The 20527-nt window shown below is 39.3% G+C and overlaps 1 protein-coding gene across 1 annotated transcript in view; it reads right to left on the reverse strand.

The window, feature by feature from the left end:
- LOC149210713 (uncharacterized) overlaps positions 1-20527 on the reverse strand; it is a 294028-nt gene that overhangs the window by 258364 nt on the left and 15137 nt on the right. The window contains 1 exon segment of the mRNA XM_089396762.1: positions 7066-7207. Coding sequence (XP_089252888.1) covers positions 7066-7131 — 66 coding nt within the window. The 5' untranslated portion in view covers positions 7132-7207.

Below are 20527 nucleotides of genomic sequence, written 5' to 3' on the forward strand. Positions count from 1 at the left end.
ATGTTTCTACAACGGAGCAACCCGCTGACATCTTCACTAAGCCTCTTGATCCTGATAAGTTTGTACAATTCAGAGGGTCTATCAGTGTTGTAAATAGATTGAGCATTAAGGGAGGGTATTAGAATAATGCTATTTAGTGTTCAATGCTTATTCTTATTAGCTGTTTCTATTTTTATCTTTTTAGGCTTTAGCAGTTTCTTAGAAGAAACTAGTTGTTTTTATTTCCTAATAGAAACTTGATGTTTCTATTTCTGTAAATATCTTTGTATTACCTATTGAGCTTCATTTGCTCATGTAATTCAATTCAATTCATTCATTGATTATACCTAAGACATCTTCAACACAGAATAGATAGATATAATAATGATGTTCGAACCTCAATAATCACTTGAACTATGCTCATCTCAGCCATGTACTATGTGCCCTGATTAAGGCTACATGAATGTTGTGAGCAACTTGTGAGTCTGTGATGAATGAAGAGCAACCTGTGTACATGGTCTATGCAATCACTAACCTGTAGCGTGTTGGCAAAGATTTGGCACAGGAATCGAATTATGGTGCACACATCTAAGTTGTCGGAAATGCCTAGGTAGAGGGCTGGAAACGTCGTTCTCCGAATCCAAAACGGATTCTGGTACAAAATGGCACTAAAACAGTGGAAAAACATAGTGCTGCAATTTTGCATATGTCGGAAATAGCAAGTCCGTGTTGGCATGTGTTTTGGGGTTTTTTGGCATGGTCTGATCCGTTTCCGGCTACGTTACCGGATCCGTGGGGGCCAATCGGTGAAACCTCGGATCCTCGAATCCGAAACGGGTACGGGTACGGATACGATGGGATCCGTACGGTCAGTTAACAAAAGTTCATGTAACAGTGGATCCTCAGTTAATAACTCAGTTAATTGAATTTTTTTTCTAGTTTAACTCCTAGTTTAGCTGCAAAAAATTCTATAAAAGGGCGATATTGAACTCGATTTTAGCATAAGCGGCTCCTCTGTGCGGCGTCGTGGTCGAGCTGTGGCGGTCGAGCAGAAGAGCAAGCTCGGGCATCGTGGGTCGAAGTCTGCACAGTCGTGGGCACCGTGAGCCGATTTCTGCACAGTTGTGGGTTCCGTGAGCTGATTTCTGCACAGTCGTGGCCGCTGTGAACCGATTTCTGCACAGTTGTGGGTTCCGTGAGCTGATTTCTGCACAGTCGTGGGCGCTGTGAACCGATTTCTGCACGGTCGTGGGTGAGCCGATTTCTGCACAGTCGTGGGCGCTGTGAACCGATTTCTGCATGGTCGTGGGTGAGCCGATCTCTGCACAGTCGTGGGCGCAGTCGAAGTCTGCACAGTCGTGGGCTTGCACGCGGTAGGTGTTATTTAATTTTTTTTATTTTTATAACATTACGTTATCATATGATATGCCCGTAGGTTTTATTTTTATAAGTTATAAAATATACGTAGGTTTTATTTTAATTTTTAATTTTTTTTACAAGTTATAACTTATAACATATATAACGTTCATATGATATGGTTAAAATTTAAAAATTAAAATATTTTTTTTATAAATAAAAATTAAATGGCCCGTGGGCCGTAAACTATATTAATATAAAAATTAAAAAATATTTTTTGTTTATGTTTATATCCGGTAACGTAGTATAGTTTATTTGATGCCCGGTAACGTAGTATAGTTTATATCCGGTAACGTAGTATAGTTTATTTGATGCCCAGTTTAGTCTTTGCCCTTTATCCGGTAACGTAGTATAGTTTATGTTTATATCAAAAGTTTATTTAGGTAACTGGTTAGAATTGTTTATGTGAACTTTATAATTTTATTTTAATAATTATAATAATTTTATATCAATTATTTAGAATGTGTATTGTTTTTTTTTTATTAATATTTATATGTTTATAACTTTATAAGTTTTTAAAATTTTAAATTATGTATATATATAATATTAATAATTTAAATAGTTATTTATTTAAATTTAAATTTTAAAATTATTTATTATAAAATAATAATTTAGAATTTTATATTTTTTTAAATTTTATTTCGCCCTGTACCACTTTAGAATTTTGTTTTGAGAATGACAATTTTATTAATTTATATTTGGTTATCAACGCAGGTGTGATAAACATGGAACCATTACAACATGAATCTAGTGAAGGAATAAATGTCAATAAAGATCCAAGATCTCCTTTATGGCAGTATGTGGAAATTCTTGGCAAAAACTCTGGTGGTGGTTCGTACAAATGGAGATGTAGTGAATGCAATAGCATTCGAAATGGCTCATACACTAGGGTGAAGGCCCATCTCACTGGGCAAACTAACACAGGTGTGTTAGTATGCAATGGTCCAAATGGCCAACCTGGGACAGGTTTGAGTCCTGCAAAAGTTAAGTTTTATGCATCTTTGCAAGATGTTGCTGATAGGAAATTCAGCAAGGGAAAACTCCCTGTGCAAGCCTCTACAACCAAGTCGTCATTGCCATCTACACCAGCTCTCACAAGTAATAAAAGGCCTACTCTAGGACCTCTTGAAGCAGCATTCAATAACCAGGGTAGAGAAGTTGCAGATGAGCATGTTGCTCGTTGCATCTATGCAAATGGACTAGCATTCAATTTGGTGCGCTCTCCTTATTGGCAACAAATGATTAAAGCAGTTAATGAAGCACCAAAAGGATACAAGAGCCCCGGGTATGAAAAGGTACGCACCACTTTGTTAACATCAGAAAGAAAATTTGTGGATAGACAATTACAATCAATCCGTGATACATGGGCAGAAACAGGGGTGTCCATTGTTTCTGATGGATGGAGAGACCAAAGAAATCGCCCTTTAATTAATGTTATTGCAATTTGTCCCCAAGGAGCAATGTTTTTGAAGGCCATTGATTGCAGTGGAGTGGAAAAAGATGCAACATTCATCTCGACAATTCTTATTGATGCAATAGAAAGTGTGGGATCACAAAATGTTGTCCAAGTTATCACAGACAATGCAAAGGTTTGTAGAGCAGCGGGCCTGATTGTGGAGAGTCAATACAATCACATATTTTGGACTCCATGTGCAGTGCATTCATTGAACCTTATGCTAGCCAAGATTGGTGAAATTGAGTGGATCAATGAAATATATGTAGCATCAAAGGAGATCCAAATGTTTATCACGAATCACTCAATGTCCCAAGCCATATATCGGAGTTTTGCAAAGTTGGAGCTACTAAAGGTACTCCAATTTTAATCAATGTTATGCATTATGAGTTCTCAATTTTAATGTTCAATTTATTTTATGTCTGATTTAAGATTTTACTTTTCAATATGTTTATGTAGGTTGCCGAAACTCGTTTTGCTTCCCACACTTTAGTCATAAAGAGGCTTTTGGAGGTCAGACAAGCATTACAGGCAATGGTCATTGACCCTCTTTGGGAATCATGGAGGACTTCAACTTCTGATAGAGGACAAAGAATAAAGTATATCATTCTTGATGATGCATGGTGGGACAAGGTCCAATACCTTTTGCAGTTCACAGAACCAATTCTAACCATGATTAGGGCATTTGACACAGATATGCCTTGCTTGGGGGAAGTCTATGAAAACATAGATAGTATGTTGGAGAAAATACGGGAAATTACCAAGGCAAGTGAGCATGACCCCTCTGAAGTATTTTACAATGAAGTGAAAGACATAGTTACAAAAAGGTGGAACAAAATGACCACACCATTACACCTTTTGGCGTATGCTCTACACCCCAAATATTACCATTCCAAAATATTGTCTTTACCTGGTAGAGCAGCACCAAACAGAGATTCTGAAGTGGTACAGGGATATAAGACAGCTTTGAGGAAAATCTATAGGGAAGTTGGAATTGCAAAGGATGTACGTGATGAATTTGGAGCATTTGTACAATCCACTGGGATCTTTTCAAATCCAATAGCCATGGATGATCGAGGGCATATGGATCCTATTACTTGGTGGGGCTTTCATGGTGGAGGTAGCACTTATCTCTCAACTCTAGACACGAGGTTGTTATCGCAGGTTGCCAGTTCCTCATCCGCTGAGAGGAACTGGAGTACATATGGCTTCATCCATTCGGTAAAGAGAAACAGATTGGGAGCAGCGAAGGCTGAGGATCTTGTATATGTCCATTCCAACCTTCGCCTTTTATCACATTCTACTTCAGAGTATAAAAAAGGTCCAAATAGGATGTGGGATGTGGAACCTGAGATATCTGACTTGAACATGACATTGAATGCCATGACTCACCTTAATCTACTTGAGGATGCTACACAACCACTTCCTACTTCTGCAACAACTTTTAACATTCCTGGCGCACGATCGTCTATTCATGATGTAGAGTTGCAATATGTAGATGATGATGATGTAGACCCATTTCATGATATGTAGACACACCTACTCTATATTATCATATTAATAAAGTGATCATTGATGAAACATTCATTTTGTTTTTACTACTATTGAGAACTCATAATGCATTATGAGTTATCATTGATGTGATTCATGAATGGTTTTGATTTTAAACATCAAATGTATTTTTTAAAATTTTAAAAAATATTATTATATATTTTTGTACTCGCCGTATCCGGATCCTGGCTTTTCAAAAATCCAACGGATCCGTATCCGTATCCGGATCCGGATCCGGATCCGTATCCTGGTAACTTAGGTTTCCGGAAATCTGGTTACGGATCCAATAAAATTGTGATCTATATCCATATTTCCGGAAACTGATCATGCTATTTGGTCGCCAGGAACGCATCAGAAAAGTCGGGGAAGTCGGTGTTTAAAGTTTAATTGACAGTGGGATTAGGGTTTTATCATCTAGGTTGTCGGAAACGCCTAGGTAGAGGGCTGGAAACGTCATTCTCCGAATCCAAAACGGATTCTGGTACAAAACAGCACTGAAACAGTGGAAAAACACAGTTCTGCCATTTTGCATATGTCGAAAACAGCAAGTTCGTATTGGCATGCGTTTTGGGGTTTTTTGGCAGGGTTTGATCCATTTCCTTTCAGAATCATCCATCAATATTATGTGTAATAGTTGTAGGTGAATTTCTACAACCCTCTTTCGGTAGCCCTATTCCAACCCAACCAGATGTTTTCTTTCAAAAATAAAAAATGAACATGAAATAAAAAATTACCTTTTCATGATAGCTTTTCATTATAATATCAATTTTTGCAACATCAACATCTTGCATATTGTATAAATCCATCTCCACGACATTCACTACCAAGGTCCTTCTTCTTCATACATATCAGGGTCTTCATACCTTCTCCATGGAGATTTCATAGCTAATCCTTCTAATTGTTATCAGATGTCGATTATTCATCTTATCTCAAGTGACTATAGGTACATCTTTACTAACTATTTTTCCAGCTTCATCATATACTGCTTCCTCAGGATCTCAATACATAGTTCCTTCATCATAGGAACAATGGTTGCCAACCACCTCATATTCTTCATGAGATCATGTAATGTTGATTCCATCATGTCATCATATAGAAGAGTTCAAGGCATATTGTATTTATGCCTTCATGTATCATTCATAAGGAAGAATCCCCCCTTCTTCAATCATGCTCATGAGATAGAGCATTGAGCATTCTAACCATTCTATCTGCAATTAAGTGATGACATGGCTTTATCCATCTACCCTAATTAACAAATATATACATACATCTTCCTTCATGTGATCATCCAGGCTTTTTCAGCAGCTTCCCTTTTCTTTGCTTAAAGATGAAAAATGCTTCAACATACCTTCATCCTTCTAAACTGTGGATCCCACACTAGGTCAAATGTAGACTATCTATGTGGTGCTTCTCCAAGTAGTGATCAACCATTTAACAAAGATTCCAACGGAGGATCTTCCTTGTTCTGCAAATGCTTCTTTCTAATGATGATGAAGTGTGACAAACTCTTATCTTCCTATTCTTGCTAGATGACTTGCTTCAACCATATAAACTGCTACTCCGGCTTATCCTTCCATCCTTCTAGAATGATGCCATCTTAATACTGCTATATCTTATTTTGACCATAATGCTTCCTACCATGACTTGCTAACTTCTATATACTTGAAAATAAACAAATTGTGTTAGAGACCTTTAATAGTAGAGGTCTTGGTAAACAAAAGGTAGTTTGGAAGCAACTTAACATCCCCTGGAGTGATTTGAAGTTGAAGCTAATATCTCCAGACTTCATAGTACTTGCAGTTTTTTGAATAAACTTACCATGTTATTTGGCAGCTAAACCTCAGCTCTTTGATGTGTTTTCATACTTTACATTATTTTTTTTTAATCAATTGAAATTGGGAATTACTTCCGCCTAATTGATTTTCTAGTCCATTGCCTACATAAATTAAGTCCCTACAGTCACAAATATTAATTTCCAGACTTCAAGCTTGCTGTTTTTGGTTCTTTTATAGACAGATTTGCACAAGACAAGATTTGAAGCATTGTCTGTGTTTAGAGTAGATTTGCACAGTTAAGTTACAATTAACCATTTAGTTGTAAATCTGCATCATAGCTTACTGTCCAAATGTATTCACATGGATTTCAGGTCTGATTTGTATATTAGAGCATAGTTATTCTTGCAGATTGGAAGAGTATGTTGTCTCCCAGGTTTATATTTCATCTCTGGATTGCACAGGGATTCTCCCCCTGATGCTTGCAAGAACTAGCCCAATGTCCAGAGGGACTATGGAAGGTGTCATTGACACCTTCCCTAGTTATCTTTTAACCGGACAATTTTGACTGTTAACACCTCTTTTGCACTCCATGGATTATACACTTCCACAACATTTACATAACTTCAAAATAAAGTGACCATTAATTTCCTCTATAAACTTGTCGTTTACTTCCTAGCCCTTATATGACACCTACTTTGATTGACCCAATGTTGAAATTAAGAATAACTATGTGAATAATAAAGTTGTCTTCATCTATATATTCCCAGTTACATTTGCAAATGAATAGAAGAAACCATCTGGTGGATACCAATATATCAAGTTAAATTTCAACACAATTAAATTTAACATGTCTTTGAAAATATAACCATAAAGAAGGATGATCACACATACCACAAAGCGTTTTCCACTAGGCCCTTTGTTAAGACTCTTGATAGGCTGATTTTGTGAACGTGCCATTTTATTTGATGAAAGAATCCAAACTTTTGCTTCAAACTTGAAATCCAAACATAATACCTCCAAATCTGACTCTTATCTGCATGTGAAAAGATTGTTTTTTAGAACTAGAAATTTCTACCTCATTTTTTAATGGTACATGCATAGCCTTCAATTAATCTCTTTTTTCATTATTCTCTGTCAAATGATCTCAAATGTAAACTGTTGCAAACAGTGAGCTTCATCAAAAAACTTCATTCTACATATAGCATTATATAATTCTTATAAAACTTCAAGAGATACATTACAAAGAGACATCAAACGAGTGAACTATTTTCTATGTTTAATCTAACAATGTGGAATGCATGATGCCATTATGGTAAAAAAATACATAGTTCACAAATAATAATCAGCGAAGTATTACATAAAATGTGTTGAAAATTGGTCGTCATTGATGCCAACCCAAGCAGCAGCAGAAAAAACCCGCTTTCAATGACAAAATGACAAGGAAGATCAGGGTTTTTTTGGCTCATGATCATATTCATTTGATGGTCCTCATCTTGCTGCTTCTATCGGTAGGTGCCACACCTTATAACTCCTCATGGTTGAGGAGATATGCCAGATCAAAGTTTGTGCCCCAAATGTGTGGTCAAGGAGCCCCAAATAGATATTGAAAGTCAGCTTGGTGATTGGGCAATGTTGAAATAATGTTGTTTATTATCGTTTGTGTAGATTTACTTGTCCATATATAATGATTAATGAGCCCCAAATCAGCTCCAAATATCAAATTAAAATAAAATTTTCTATTTCCTAAAATCGGCCTAAATGGAAATTGATTTTTGGCTCCAAAATCAATTTAATTTAAAATTCAAATCAGTTATGGAGGGTCGACTCCATAACCTCTTGAACTGGTCAGCTTGCCTCTCTAGAAAGCTCTTCAGCCTCTATAAATAGGGCTCATCTGCCCTCCAATTAAACCATCTTGTATGCACTTAATTGATACATCTCTTCGGTTGTGTGCGCCCTTGTGTAGTCACGCCAAGCTAAAGAGGAGGTCAGGATTGAAGAAGGTTTTTGGGCTTAATGTGTATATCTTTTGTTATGGTTCTTCGTTGGGGTATTGAGCACCTTCTGAGGCATTCCGCCTTTTCTGAGGCAGATCTGAGTGTATTCTCCGAGGCACTTCGTGGGCATATTCTCACAGATCTAAGGCTATACTCCTATAACAGCCGCATAGGCCCTGAGGTCCTATTTCGGCCTCCCTATGGCACATCTCCTGAGGCATATTCGGAGGGTAATTCTGAGCTTAATCACTGATACCATAGGCAAAATTCTTGGATGCAATTTCTGTATTTTGACTACTTTTTGTGGCTAGAATGTTGAGCTAACTCGACTGCTGTTGTTAAAATTGGCAACTAGGGCCAAACTCCGCGTGGATCATATTATTTATGGCAGCTGATATTTTTATTGGATCCCTCTCATTGAGAGGTGTAGGATTGATCTAAAGATCATCCGATTCCGATAAGTATTTATGAAGTTATGAATTTATCGAGTCAGCCAACAACTTATGTAGGCTCAGAAGCCCAACAGTCATGTCTATTCAACCTCTATGTTTTAGTATATACTATAAATAGAAGTGGACTTCAAGTCAATTCTACACACACTTGGATCTCTTCCTTTCTCTACTTGTCTTTGGGTTTTAGTAGGAGGAGAGATCCTAAGGAAAAGCCGAAAAAGCCGAAACTGCCGGAAAAGCCAGAATCGCCGGAAAAGCCGGAAACGCTAGAAAAGCCGGAACTGCCGGAAAAGGCGGAACTGCCGGAAAAGCCAGAACTGCTGGAAAAGTCGGAACTACCGGAACTGTCGAAACAATGGGAGCATCTGTCTCCGAAGGAAGGCAGCATGATGTATGAGATCATGGGCAGCGTAATAAGCAGCGTGATGATATGAGCATGGGCAGCATAATGATGCATGATGATATGAGCATGGGCAACTTGATGATGAATAAGACCATGGAAGATGCAGCATGAAGATGAGAGCAACCCAGTCATCAAGGTTCAACACATGTGACAGTACAGCAAGGTATCACACAGTAATGTGCAGCAAATAGACGAGATGCAGCACTATGATAGGTGAACGAGTCACCTTAGAGAATCAGTTGAAGCAATATGTCTTCAACTGATCTCATGCCGATATCAAAAGTCAAAGTGATTGAATTCTATTGTAAATGTACTATCTCTCTCACTTTCTCTGTCGAACTTTGAAGAACATAAAAGAAGAATTGATCAAGTGTTTCTCCACATTGGGGTTTGTCCTTGGCTAGCACCACATCTTCTGTCCTCTTGTCTTGGCTTGTCTTTTGCGATTTATATTTATGTTCTATCTGTAGTTTACTTTATGCTGATGTGACTACTAATGAGGAAAAGAAAATGAAATAAATTGCTCTAGCATAGAACATACCTAAAATTAACATGGTATTAGAGCTGAGGTGAAGACAATGCCCAAGCAAGAGTGAAAGAGCAATCACCAAAGACAATAGGGACAAGACAAAAGGATCAATGGGTTCCACATCTCTCTTCTAAGTTCACAAAGGGTGAAGTCGAAGCGGAACATATTATCAGAATGGCGTAGCAGAAGTTTCTGATGGCCCATCTAAAGATCACTTCATTGGGAAGTTCGGATCTAAGGGTGGAAGGAAAGGCGAATGCCTTGGTTGCAATAATTTCGGTCATTATGCGAAGGAGTGTCCAAAGGTAATGCAGGTCATCAAGGAAATGGTCAACTCTTCAAAGAAAGCAAGGAACCCCAAATCACTTTTATGTACCTAATCACAAGAAGAACCTAGTGTCCATCTCGAAAATGGAAGTCAAAGCTTTCAAGGTGGCACTCATTAATGGAAAGGTGCGTGTTTGGAAATAGAATTTTCAAAGATGTTTTTGAGTTCAGGGTTGTATCAAATTGCAAGAAGTCCACTTGGGACCATGTCCATTGTCACATAACACCGAAGGTCTGTGAGTCAGATGGTGACAGGGATGCATGAATTCAAAAGGTGCATGAAAGTACATGTCTGAGATATACTGAAGGAAAATCTTACAAGGGGACCATTCCCCTCATGTAGCAGGTCCACAGGTCTGGAACAACCCAAGGGGTCTGAGATTGATAATCAAGAATCTCGCATATGCAGGTGGAAGAAAGCCCTCTATGGCTTGAAGCAAAACACCCCGAGCATAGTATGAGAGGATCGATAGTTGTCTGATAAAGCTGAGATTCACTAGGAGTGAAACGGATCCAAACCATCCGAAGGTTGTGGATGATAGACCTCTCATACCAGCACCTTATGAGGACGACCTACTTCTAATAGGTGCAGACCCTCTCATTTGCATAAGTAAGAGGGACTTGTATTCCAGATGAATGGTGAACTGCAAGCCTGTGACTACCTCAAGGATCTTAACTTTCAAAAGTTATATGGTAGTGATGTCGGACCAGATTTGGGAAATGCCTCTGAATCTCATAAGCTCATTCGCATTGATGTTCTTAGTGAACTTTCGTTCGGACATATGTTTTGCAGTTAGCATGGTGAGCTCATATTTGGTTGAACCTCACTAGATTCGTGCCAAGAATCTTCTGAGATGTCTTCGCGGCACAATCTCTCATGGATTGAGATACACTGCTGGAAATATGAAACTGCATGATTATTCGAATGCTAATTAGGCAGGCAGTGTGGAGGATCACTAGAGCACTTCTTAGTGTTGTTTCTCTTTGGATTCTGCTTCGATATCATGGATGAGCAGGAAGCAGAAGTCAGTTTTTATAAGCACCGCTGAGACCGGATACATATCTACGAGTATGATCTCGTATGAAGCTGCCTGGTTGGGGAAGCTCTTCAAGTGAGCTGTTTGTACCACTGTGATTCTCTGTGACAACCAGAGGTGGGATTCAATTATTGAGGAATCTCGTATTCGACGATTACTCTAGCAGATAGACATCAGATACCACCTTATCTGGGATATGGTAAGTCTATGATCAAAGAAGCTCCATCACTATAAGATGATGTACAGGTCGCTACACTTTGTCTAAGCCCCGGGGGAAGATCGAATCTGTGATTTTCCTGAACGACTTGGAGTCGTCAAGAGACCCTTGTACAAGGGTCCTGCAAGTTGTATACATTGAGCTCTGGGAGCTCTAGGGGCTTGTGGTTCTTATTAGAGCAACACACGACCACAGGGTGACTCGCCCTCCCCTGGTGGTGCGCACTGGGACAGGATGATTCTCTCTCCTATGGACAAGATGATTCGCTCTCTTGTGGGACAGGATGATTCGCTCTCCTATGAACAAGATGATTCGCTCTTTTGTGGGAAAGGATGATTCGCTCTCCTGTGTAGCAGGATGATTAATCCTCCTGTGAGGCCTGGATGATGTGTTCTCCATGATGATTGTGTAGCAGGATGATTAATTCTCCTGTGAGGTCTGGATGATGTGTTATCCATGACGATTGTGTAGCAGGATGATTAGTTTTCCTGTGAGGTCTGGATGATGTGTTCTTTGTGACGATTGTGTAGTAGGATGATTAGTTCTCCTATGAGGCCTGGATGATGTGTTCTCCATGACTGATTAAGTTCTCCTGTCGAGGCATCCTACCCATGCAGTCTGGGACTCATGGGAAGTACCTATCATCTGATCAATGAGTAAGGAAATGAGGATAGGGACCATAGTAGTACCGATGGACGCATCGTTGTATCTACTGTACTCCCTATGCTAGGATGACCTTCATTGATCTGGGACCAATGATACTGGTCTGGGACCAGAGGTAGGAGTTGTACCCACTATGACACTGACTTCGGGTCGATTGAGGATTGGTCTGGAACCAGTGGTACATACTCTGAGACTGACTTCGAGTCAATATAGTACTGGTCTGGGACTAGTGGTAGGAGTTGTACCTACTATGACACTGACTTCGGGTCGGTTGAGGACTAGTCTGGGACCAGTGGTACCAATGTTACTTGGGAGCGGGAGCGGGAGCGACCATTTTCAGAAGCTCACGGTTTGGGAGCAAATCCGGGAGCGATTTAAAAATATATATATATATATATATATATATATATATATATATATATATGATACATATATGTCAACAAAAACATGTAGAATGATGAAGTAGATATAAAAAACATAAACAAAGAAAATTATAAATAAAATAAAATAAAAAAAATAAAAAAAAACATAGATTCATCATTGAACCATATCACATCAACCATCTAGATTCTAGAAATTATAATCTTCATCAACCATGTCCACAAGTTAGTAAAATACATATTACAACTGCAACATAATGAGTCTCATGAATCATGATTCATCAAATTCAATCTTAAAGTTTCAACTTCTAGCTTTCAAATTTGAAAATTCAATATATAACATTTATCATCATTGATCACCAAAGTTGTACTTGTAAGCTAAGTTTAACGGTTAACCATTACAAGAAGTAATATCTTAGATATTTCTAAGTCCTAACTTCTAACTATTAACATGAAATGAAATGTTATAAAATGAAACATGAATAATGAAATGAATTGAAACAACTTTAGTCTTTCACGAAGCATCATATTCATAATTCACAATCATTACCAATGAGTTATAATTGCCAACTTCAAACTTCAAATTTTCATTGTCACAATCATATATTGTTTGCAAAAAATATCATTGTGATATGAAAGAGTCAAGAGTCAAGAGTCAAGGACTCAAGACTCAACAGTTATGAAAACTAATAGAAACTAGAAAAGACAACTAAACTGTAAATCTACATGTGGCCCTTGCCACGAGAGTCTCCAGGAGTATAAGCAGGTCGTGGTGGTCTTCTAGGAGTCTCCCGCACAGACCGACGACCAGAACTAGAAGGCACATGCCCTCCACGTGAGGGTGTAGATGGAGGTGGCGACAGCAAAGGAACAAGACTCAGACCTCGAGCACTACTACTGGATGGTGGAGGTGGAGGTGGAGGTGGCATCGCTGCTGCAGCTGCAGCTACTTCATCTTCATCCCTTATAAGTTCCTCTTCCAGTTCTTCAAGATGCACTATACCATCCTCCAAATTGTCATCCTCTGGGTGATTGTCCCAAATTCTATATGTGGGATCCTCATAAGCCCGATCACAGTAATGACTCAACAACCTCAAGTTGTAGTGCACATAAACCAAGCTTTCTGCTCAGTTTTCATTGAGTCTGTTTCTTTTCACATTGTGTATGAAGCTGTAGGTGCTCCAACACCTCTCTGCAGAAGAAGTATTCACAACCTATGGTAGAACTTTTTTTGCCAATTTTGGCAAAAGTCCATGGCCGCCATATGTTTCCCACCATGTGAGGCATCAAATCTGTCTCTGTCTTCCATTGCATGGAAGGTACCAAACAAACTAGTGCCACTGAAGTATCTGCCTATTCAAGGCGCACAGCTGCACATTCCTCCCTGTCAGGTATCAACTTTTCCAATGCTTACAAATATCCACTAGTTACCTCTGCATCTAAATGGGGTTTGGTCCTAATCCCACCCCCTGGTGCAAGTTGGCCCAACCAAGATGTAGAGTACTATTTTGGCGTAAGGATATACGCCAAGCAATGTAGTGGAAGATTAAGTTTATTCCACCATACACACACAAAATCGTGAATCATTTTGTACAAGTCGGGATCTTTGTTATGAACAATATCTTTTATTTGCCCTAACATGGTATCCATCTACTCATACACCTCGCCAATCACTAGTTTGTCTGTACCTGCAAACCGAATCATGTGATAAATGGGCTTGGTGAAATCCAACACTTGCCTCACACTAGTCCAAAACTGACCATCAAGAGCTGCCTCCTCCACCAGTTCAAAACCTTGCCTGTCAGCTGCATTTGTAACCTTTCCTTTAATACCTGCCAATGTGGACTTGATACCATGCTAGCCAATGACTCTCTTACCTTCAAAAAGCGCCTGAAGGTGAGGTAATAGCTACCAAATCTGGTCTTCGCAATCTTCAACAACTCCAATCTCGAGTGATTGCGGAAAAGGCCATGTGTATTGCTATGATTTGTAATAAATTTTATCATTTGTTTGCGTTTCTTGTACAAATCACCAATCCATTGGTATTGTGCATTTTTGTTCTTGACAACATCATGCATCAAAAGGTTCAATGTGTGAACCAAACATCCAGACCAAAATATGTTGGGGTATTTATCCTCAATAATTGCTCTCGCTGCCTTACGATTAGGAGCATTATCAGTGATGACTTGGATGACATTGTATGGCCCAATACGGTCAATTGTTTCAAGTAATGCTTCTGCAATGTTGATGTCGATCCTGAACTTGTCTGAGTAATCATGTGCAGTTAGAAAGATGGCACCACTAACAGACACAGCAAGAACACTTATAGATGGCTTGCCTTTTACATTTTTCCATCCATCAGATACAATGGACACCCCATGGTCAGTCCAAGAACTTGTCATTCTATTCAAAGAAAGTGATATTTTTGCTTTTTCATGATCAAGTCCAACGGTTCTTGCCTTGTCATACCCAGGGCTCTTTTATCCTTTAGGGGCATCATTTATGGCAAAAACCATTTCGTGCCAAAAAGGTGAGCGAAGAACATTGAATGGTATCCCACATGCATAGAGAAACCTGTAAACCTTTGAATCCACATCATTCCTACACCCCTCATCAAGGAAATCTGATATGGTTCTATGCCTTAAACCTGATGACCCTGTGCCTCCATATCCACTGCCTTGGGAGGATGTTGAAGGAGTTCTTTGTGTTTGTGATTGTGCGCTTGGTTCAAAGAAACCCCTTGATTTTTTTGATTTGTATTGGGCTTTGTTATGAAACCAGCTCAAGAAAAGATAGATCAACGCCTTAGAATTCAGCCTCTTCGAGGGGGCAACCTCCTTTACATTACATAAATAAACAATTCTTGGATGATACAAATGAAAAGACCTCCTTTCTATATATAGGAGTCTAAGGGGTCATAACATAATCAGAGCCGACATAACAATAATAATGTAAGGGCACAATAATAACAATAGTGGGCTTCTATGGAGCACAATAGTAACAAAATGGGCACTACATAGGTACATCAATATAATAAGTGGGTTATACTAATAACAATAAGGGGTTACACTAGTAGTATAGGGGCCTAACATGTCCCTCTCTTTCAAAAAGCGTTGTCCTCAACGCTTGAGTAGTTCTTGATGCTTCTGTATAAAATTCTTGTCCTCCCAAGTGGAATATTCAGCGGGTAAGTTCTTCCACTTGATGAGATACTCTGAAATTGATCAATTTCGTAATTGTCGGGTTCTTGTTTCTGTGACTGCTCCAGGTTCCAATATGATTTTTCCTTCCTCTTTAATTTCTGGCAATATTGTTTGAATTGGGATCTTTTGCAACTTTTGAATAAGTGGCCATACTTCTTCGTCCTTCTTCCATTCATCCCTTGCTTCGTTTATCCAATCTGGTTGGATAATATAAGTAGCACTAAACAATGCTTCCACATCCTCATCCTTGAAGAGTCTTCCCATTTGATAAGGTCGCCATTTTTTAAGTGCCTGTTGTTTCGTTTGATTTTGCACCGAAGTGGCGTTATCCTTTAAAAGTTGGAGAACTTGTTGATGATGTTCGATGTGATCTTTCACTGCTTGAACCTTTTTCTTCTTGATATGTCCTTCTATCTCTAGAGTTTGAGGAGTGGTAATTTCTTCCAACCCTTTACAAGATATGGTCGGATTTATTTCTTGATGCTCGATGTGATCTTTCACTTCTTGAACATTTTTCTTCTTTATATGTCCTTCTATCTTGATAGTTTGAGGAGTGGTAATTTCGAACAATGAATTACAAGATATGGTAGGATTCATTTCTTCTTTCTCGATGTGATCTTTCACTTCTTGCACCTTTTTCTTCTTGATATGTCCTTCTATCTTGAGAGTTTGAGGAGCGGTAATTCTTGCCAATGCTTTACAAGATATGGTCTGATTCATTTCTTCTTTCTCTGGGGTGGGGTCCTGGCGTATGTCTTCTTCTTTTGTTGTTTCTTGATCCTTTTCTTCCTCCTCTTCATATTCTATGTAAAATAATTTCTTCTCAGCACACTTATGACCTTTAATGCATTTGCTATCACAATTGTAACAAAGCCCTTTTTCTCTTTTTTCTTCCAATTGTTGTGGTGTAACCCTTGTAGGTTGTGGGAGACTAGGAGAAACAACACTTCCATCTTTATAGTTGTGAGGGGTACACTTCCTGGTTTCCATAATTTTGCTTTCCACTATGTCACAAAAGCCCTTTTACTCTTTCCAATTGTTGTGGTGTTGCTCTAAAGAAGGTGTTGCTCTTTGTATCCTCATAATGTGCTATCATTTCCTCCGTGAAAATTGACCACGTAACAAGTTGTTTACGAGAACAAAGCCCTTTGTACCATAAAAATTGATCTGGTTCTAAATATGAAGATGCAATACATACCTTTTGTAACAGTTGTACACCATGTATATCAAAATATTGCTCCATCTGAAGTATCCAATTTACCGGATCCTTGCCATCAAACTTCCTCATCTTGTTTTTTCTTGATTTTAAGAGCTCTACCTTGAAACGACTGTAACTCTGTACTTTCGGATCTTTAAGTTCTAAAATTGTGACCTGTAGTAGCCCTTTGTGTCCTCTTTCCAATGCCACCAGTCTGATCCAAATTGGATTCTCCAAGAAAGAGTTATGCACAATCTCCCAAGATGACCTGATTATAGACTAGTTTAGTAGAGCGAACTTGTACGACGTGCCACGAGTCACTGTTTCAACCTTTGGATCTAAAAAATGCATACAAGAAACTACAGTGCGTCCTCTTTCTGTACCTTCTTACGAAATTTCAATCTGATCCCCAGAGAGAAAGTTATGACGATTTTCCCCAAGTCACCTGTTTTGAATGTAATTCAAGAGTCTGGAAAAAGACCAACTTCCTCAGATCATATCTCCGCAAATATCGCGCAAAAAGCTCTGAAATTCGGAACCAATGTTCAGCGCGATTTCTTTTCAAATGGGTTTTTTTTGCGACTTCTGAAACGTCACAGAAAAAAGTTATAGCGAAAATGCCACGATGACCTGTTTGGAGCAGCAAAACTCTAGAATCCAAAGCTCTGATACCAAATGTTATGAAACCAGCTCAAGAAAAGATAGAAAAGATAGATCAACACCTTAGAATTCAGCCTCTTTGAGGGGGCAACCTCCTTTACATTACATAAATGAACAATTCTTGGATGATACAAATGAAAAGACCTCCTTTCTATATATAGGAGTCTAAGGGGTCATAACATAATCAGAGCCGACATAACAATAATAATGTAAGGGCACAATAATAACAATATTGGGCTTCTATGGGGCACAATAGTAACAAAATGGGCACTACATGGGTACATCAATATAATAAGTGGGTTATACTAATAACAATAAGGTGTTACACTAGTAATATAGGGGTCTAACAAGTTTCCTCCTCTTCCCTTATGTATTTGGCTCTATTCGCTGCTGACACCGCTGGACAAGTTTTGATTCCTATTTTTTTGTCTCCATCCCAAGGCCTTTTCCCGCAGAGGTGTTTTCTGGCACGAGTGTATGAACCTGTGTAATCATTGTTGTAATGGGGGCAATGAAATTTAGTGGTTCCACCCCCTTTCCCTGCTTCAGGCCTGTTAACATATTTCCACAATGGGGTTTGGTCTTGTTTTGTTTTTTGAGAGTCATGTTCACCCTCCTCCAGCTCCTCCTCACCGGGGTTTTGACCAAATCCACTTTCTCCAGCTTCTTCATCCCCCTCTTCATTTTGGTCCCTCCGTTTCCTACTCTCCAGCACCATAATAACCATCAAAGGGACCAAGAAGAGGAAAATCCAAGAAATATAGCCAGGTCCATGATGTTTGATATTTGTAGGCTTTTGAATCTGCAAATTAATTTAATTTATTTAGATTAATTAATTTAATAATTTTAATCTATTAATTTAATAATTTTAATCTATTAATTTAATTTGATTCATAATTTTCTTACTAAATATAGTTAATAAACTAAATTAAACTACCTAAATTACTACCTAACTAAATTAAACTAACTAAATTACTAAGTTACTTACCTCTCTACAGGTTTGCTCCTCGCTCCTCGGCACTTGCTCCTCGCTTCTCACTCCTTTGCTCTCGCTCTCCTTGCTCTTGCTCTTGCTCAAGTGATAATGAAATGTTTGTTTGCCCCATTGGGCTTTTAAAACAATTTTTTTTTTAAATTGGAAATTTTTTTCGCGTCTGCGGCTTTTTTTCCGCACGGATCTCCCGCATGGTCCGTCGATTCACTCCCAAAGCGAATACTTAATGCTCGGGAGTGATCGCTCCCGAGCGTTATATATTCGCTCCGGGAGCGACGCTTCTGATGTCGCTCCCTAAATTGGCAGGGAGCGCAAATTTTTTTATCGGAAGCGCGCTCCCGAGCCGCTCCCGCCTGGAGCGCAGATTGGGAGCGGGAGCGAGGGGGGGGAGCGCTCCCCCGCAACACTGAGTGGTACACACTCTGAGACTAACTTCGGGTCAGTGGAGAATGGCATGACACATTCTCGATCAATTCTTCTTCTTCATGGTTCAGCAGAGCTAAGTTGAGCAGAGCAGAGCTGAGCAGAACCAGCAGAGCTGAGCAAAGCATAGTAGAGCCAGCAGAGCTGAGCAGAGCCGAATCGAACCAGCAGAGCCAGTAGAGCAAAGCATAGCCAGCAGAGCAATGCAGGGCACTGATAGCAGAGATAGTACAGTTGGACATATGGATCAGCGGATGGAGTTCTCCCTAGTTGAAAGGGAGTGTTAAAATTGGCAACTAGGGCCAAACTCAAAGTGAGTCATATTATTTATGGCAGCTGATATTTTTATTGGATCCCTCTCATTGAGAGGTGTAGGATTGATCTAAAGATCATACGATTCTGATAAGTATTTATGAAGTTATGAATTTATTTATGTTATTAACAAATTGTCAAGTCGGCCAGCAACTTATGTAGGCTCAGAAGCCCAACAGTCATCTCTGTTCAACCTCTACGTTTTAGTATAAATAGAAGAGGACTTCAAGTCATTTCTACAGACACTTGGATCTCTTCCTCTCTCTACTTGCCTTTGGGTTTTAGTAGGAGGAGAGATCCTAAGGAAAAGCCGAAAAAGCCGAAAAAGCTGGACTGCCGAAAAATCCAGAACTGCCAAAACCGCTGGAAAAGCCAGAAAAGCCGAAAATGCTAGAACTGCCGGAAAAGCCAGAACTACCGGGAACTGCCGAAACAGCCGGAGCATCTGTCTCCGAAGGAAGGCAGCATGATGTATGAGATCATGGGCAGCATAATAAGCAACATGATGATATGATCATGGGCAGCATAATGATGCATGATGATATGAGCATGGGCAGCATAATGATGAATGAGATCATGAGCATGGGCAACTTGATGATGAATAAGACCATGGAAGATGCACCATGATGAGCAGCATCAAGATGAGAGTAGTTCAATCATCCAGGTTCAACACATGTGACAGTACAGCAAGGTGTCACACGATAATGTGCAGCAAATAGACAAGATGCAACATATTGATAGATGAACGAGTCACCTTAGAGAATCAATTGAAGCAATATGTCTTCAACTGATCTCATGCCGATATCAAAAGTGGTTTTAGTAGGAGGAGAGATCCTAAGGAAAAGCCGAAAAAGCCGAAAAAGTTGGACTGCCGAAAAATCCAGAACTGCCAAAACCGCTGGAAAAGCCAGAAAAGCCAAAAATACCAGAAAAGCCGAAAATGCTAGAACTGCCGGAAAAGCCAGAACTACCGGGAACTGCCGAAACAGCCGGAGCATCTATCTCCGAAGGAAGGCAGCATGATGTATGAGATCATGGGCAGCATAATAAGCAACATGATGATATGATCATGGGCAGCATAATGATGCATGATGATATGAGCATGGGCAGCATAATGATGAATGAGATCATGAGCATGGGCAACTTGATGATGAATAAGACCATGGAAGATGCACCATGATGAGCAGCATCAAGATGAGAGTAGTTCAATCATCCAGGTTCAACACATGTGACAGTACAGCAAGGTGTCACACGATAATGTGCAGCAAATAGACAAGATGCAACATATTGATAGATGAACGAGTCACCTTAGAGAATCAATTGAAGCAATATGTCTTCAACTGATCTCATGCCGATATCAAAAGTCAAAGTGATTGAATTCTATTGTAAATGTACTATCTCTCTCACATTCTCTGCTAAATTTTGAAGAACATACAAGAAGAATTGATCAAGGGTTCCCCACATTGGGGTTTGTCCCTGGCTAGCACCACATCTTGTGTCCTCTTGTCTTGGCTTGTCTTCTGTGATTTATATTTATGTTCTATCTGCAGTTTACTTT

This window comes from Pinus tabuliformis, chromosome 1_2 (genome assembly GCF_031772625.1).
Source record: "Pinus tabuliformis cultivar Carrire ecotype Pingquan chromosome 1_2, CPIR1, whole genome shotgun sequence".
Taxonomy (NCBI): domain Eukaryota; kingdom Viridiplantae; phylum Streptophyta; class Pinopsida; order Pinales; family Pinaceae; genus Pinus; species Pinus tabuliformis.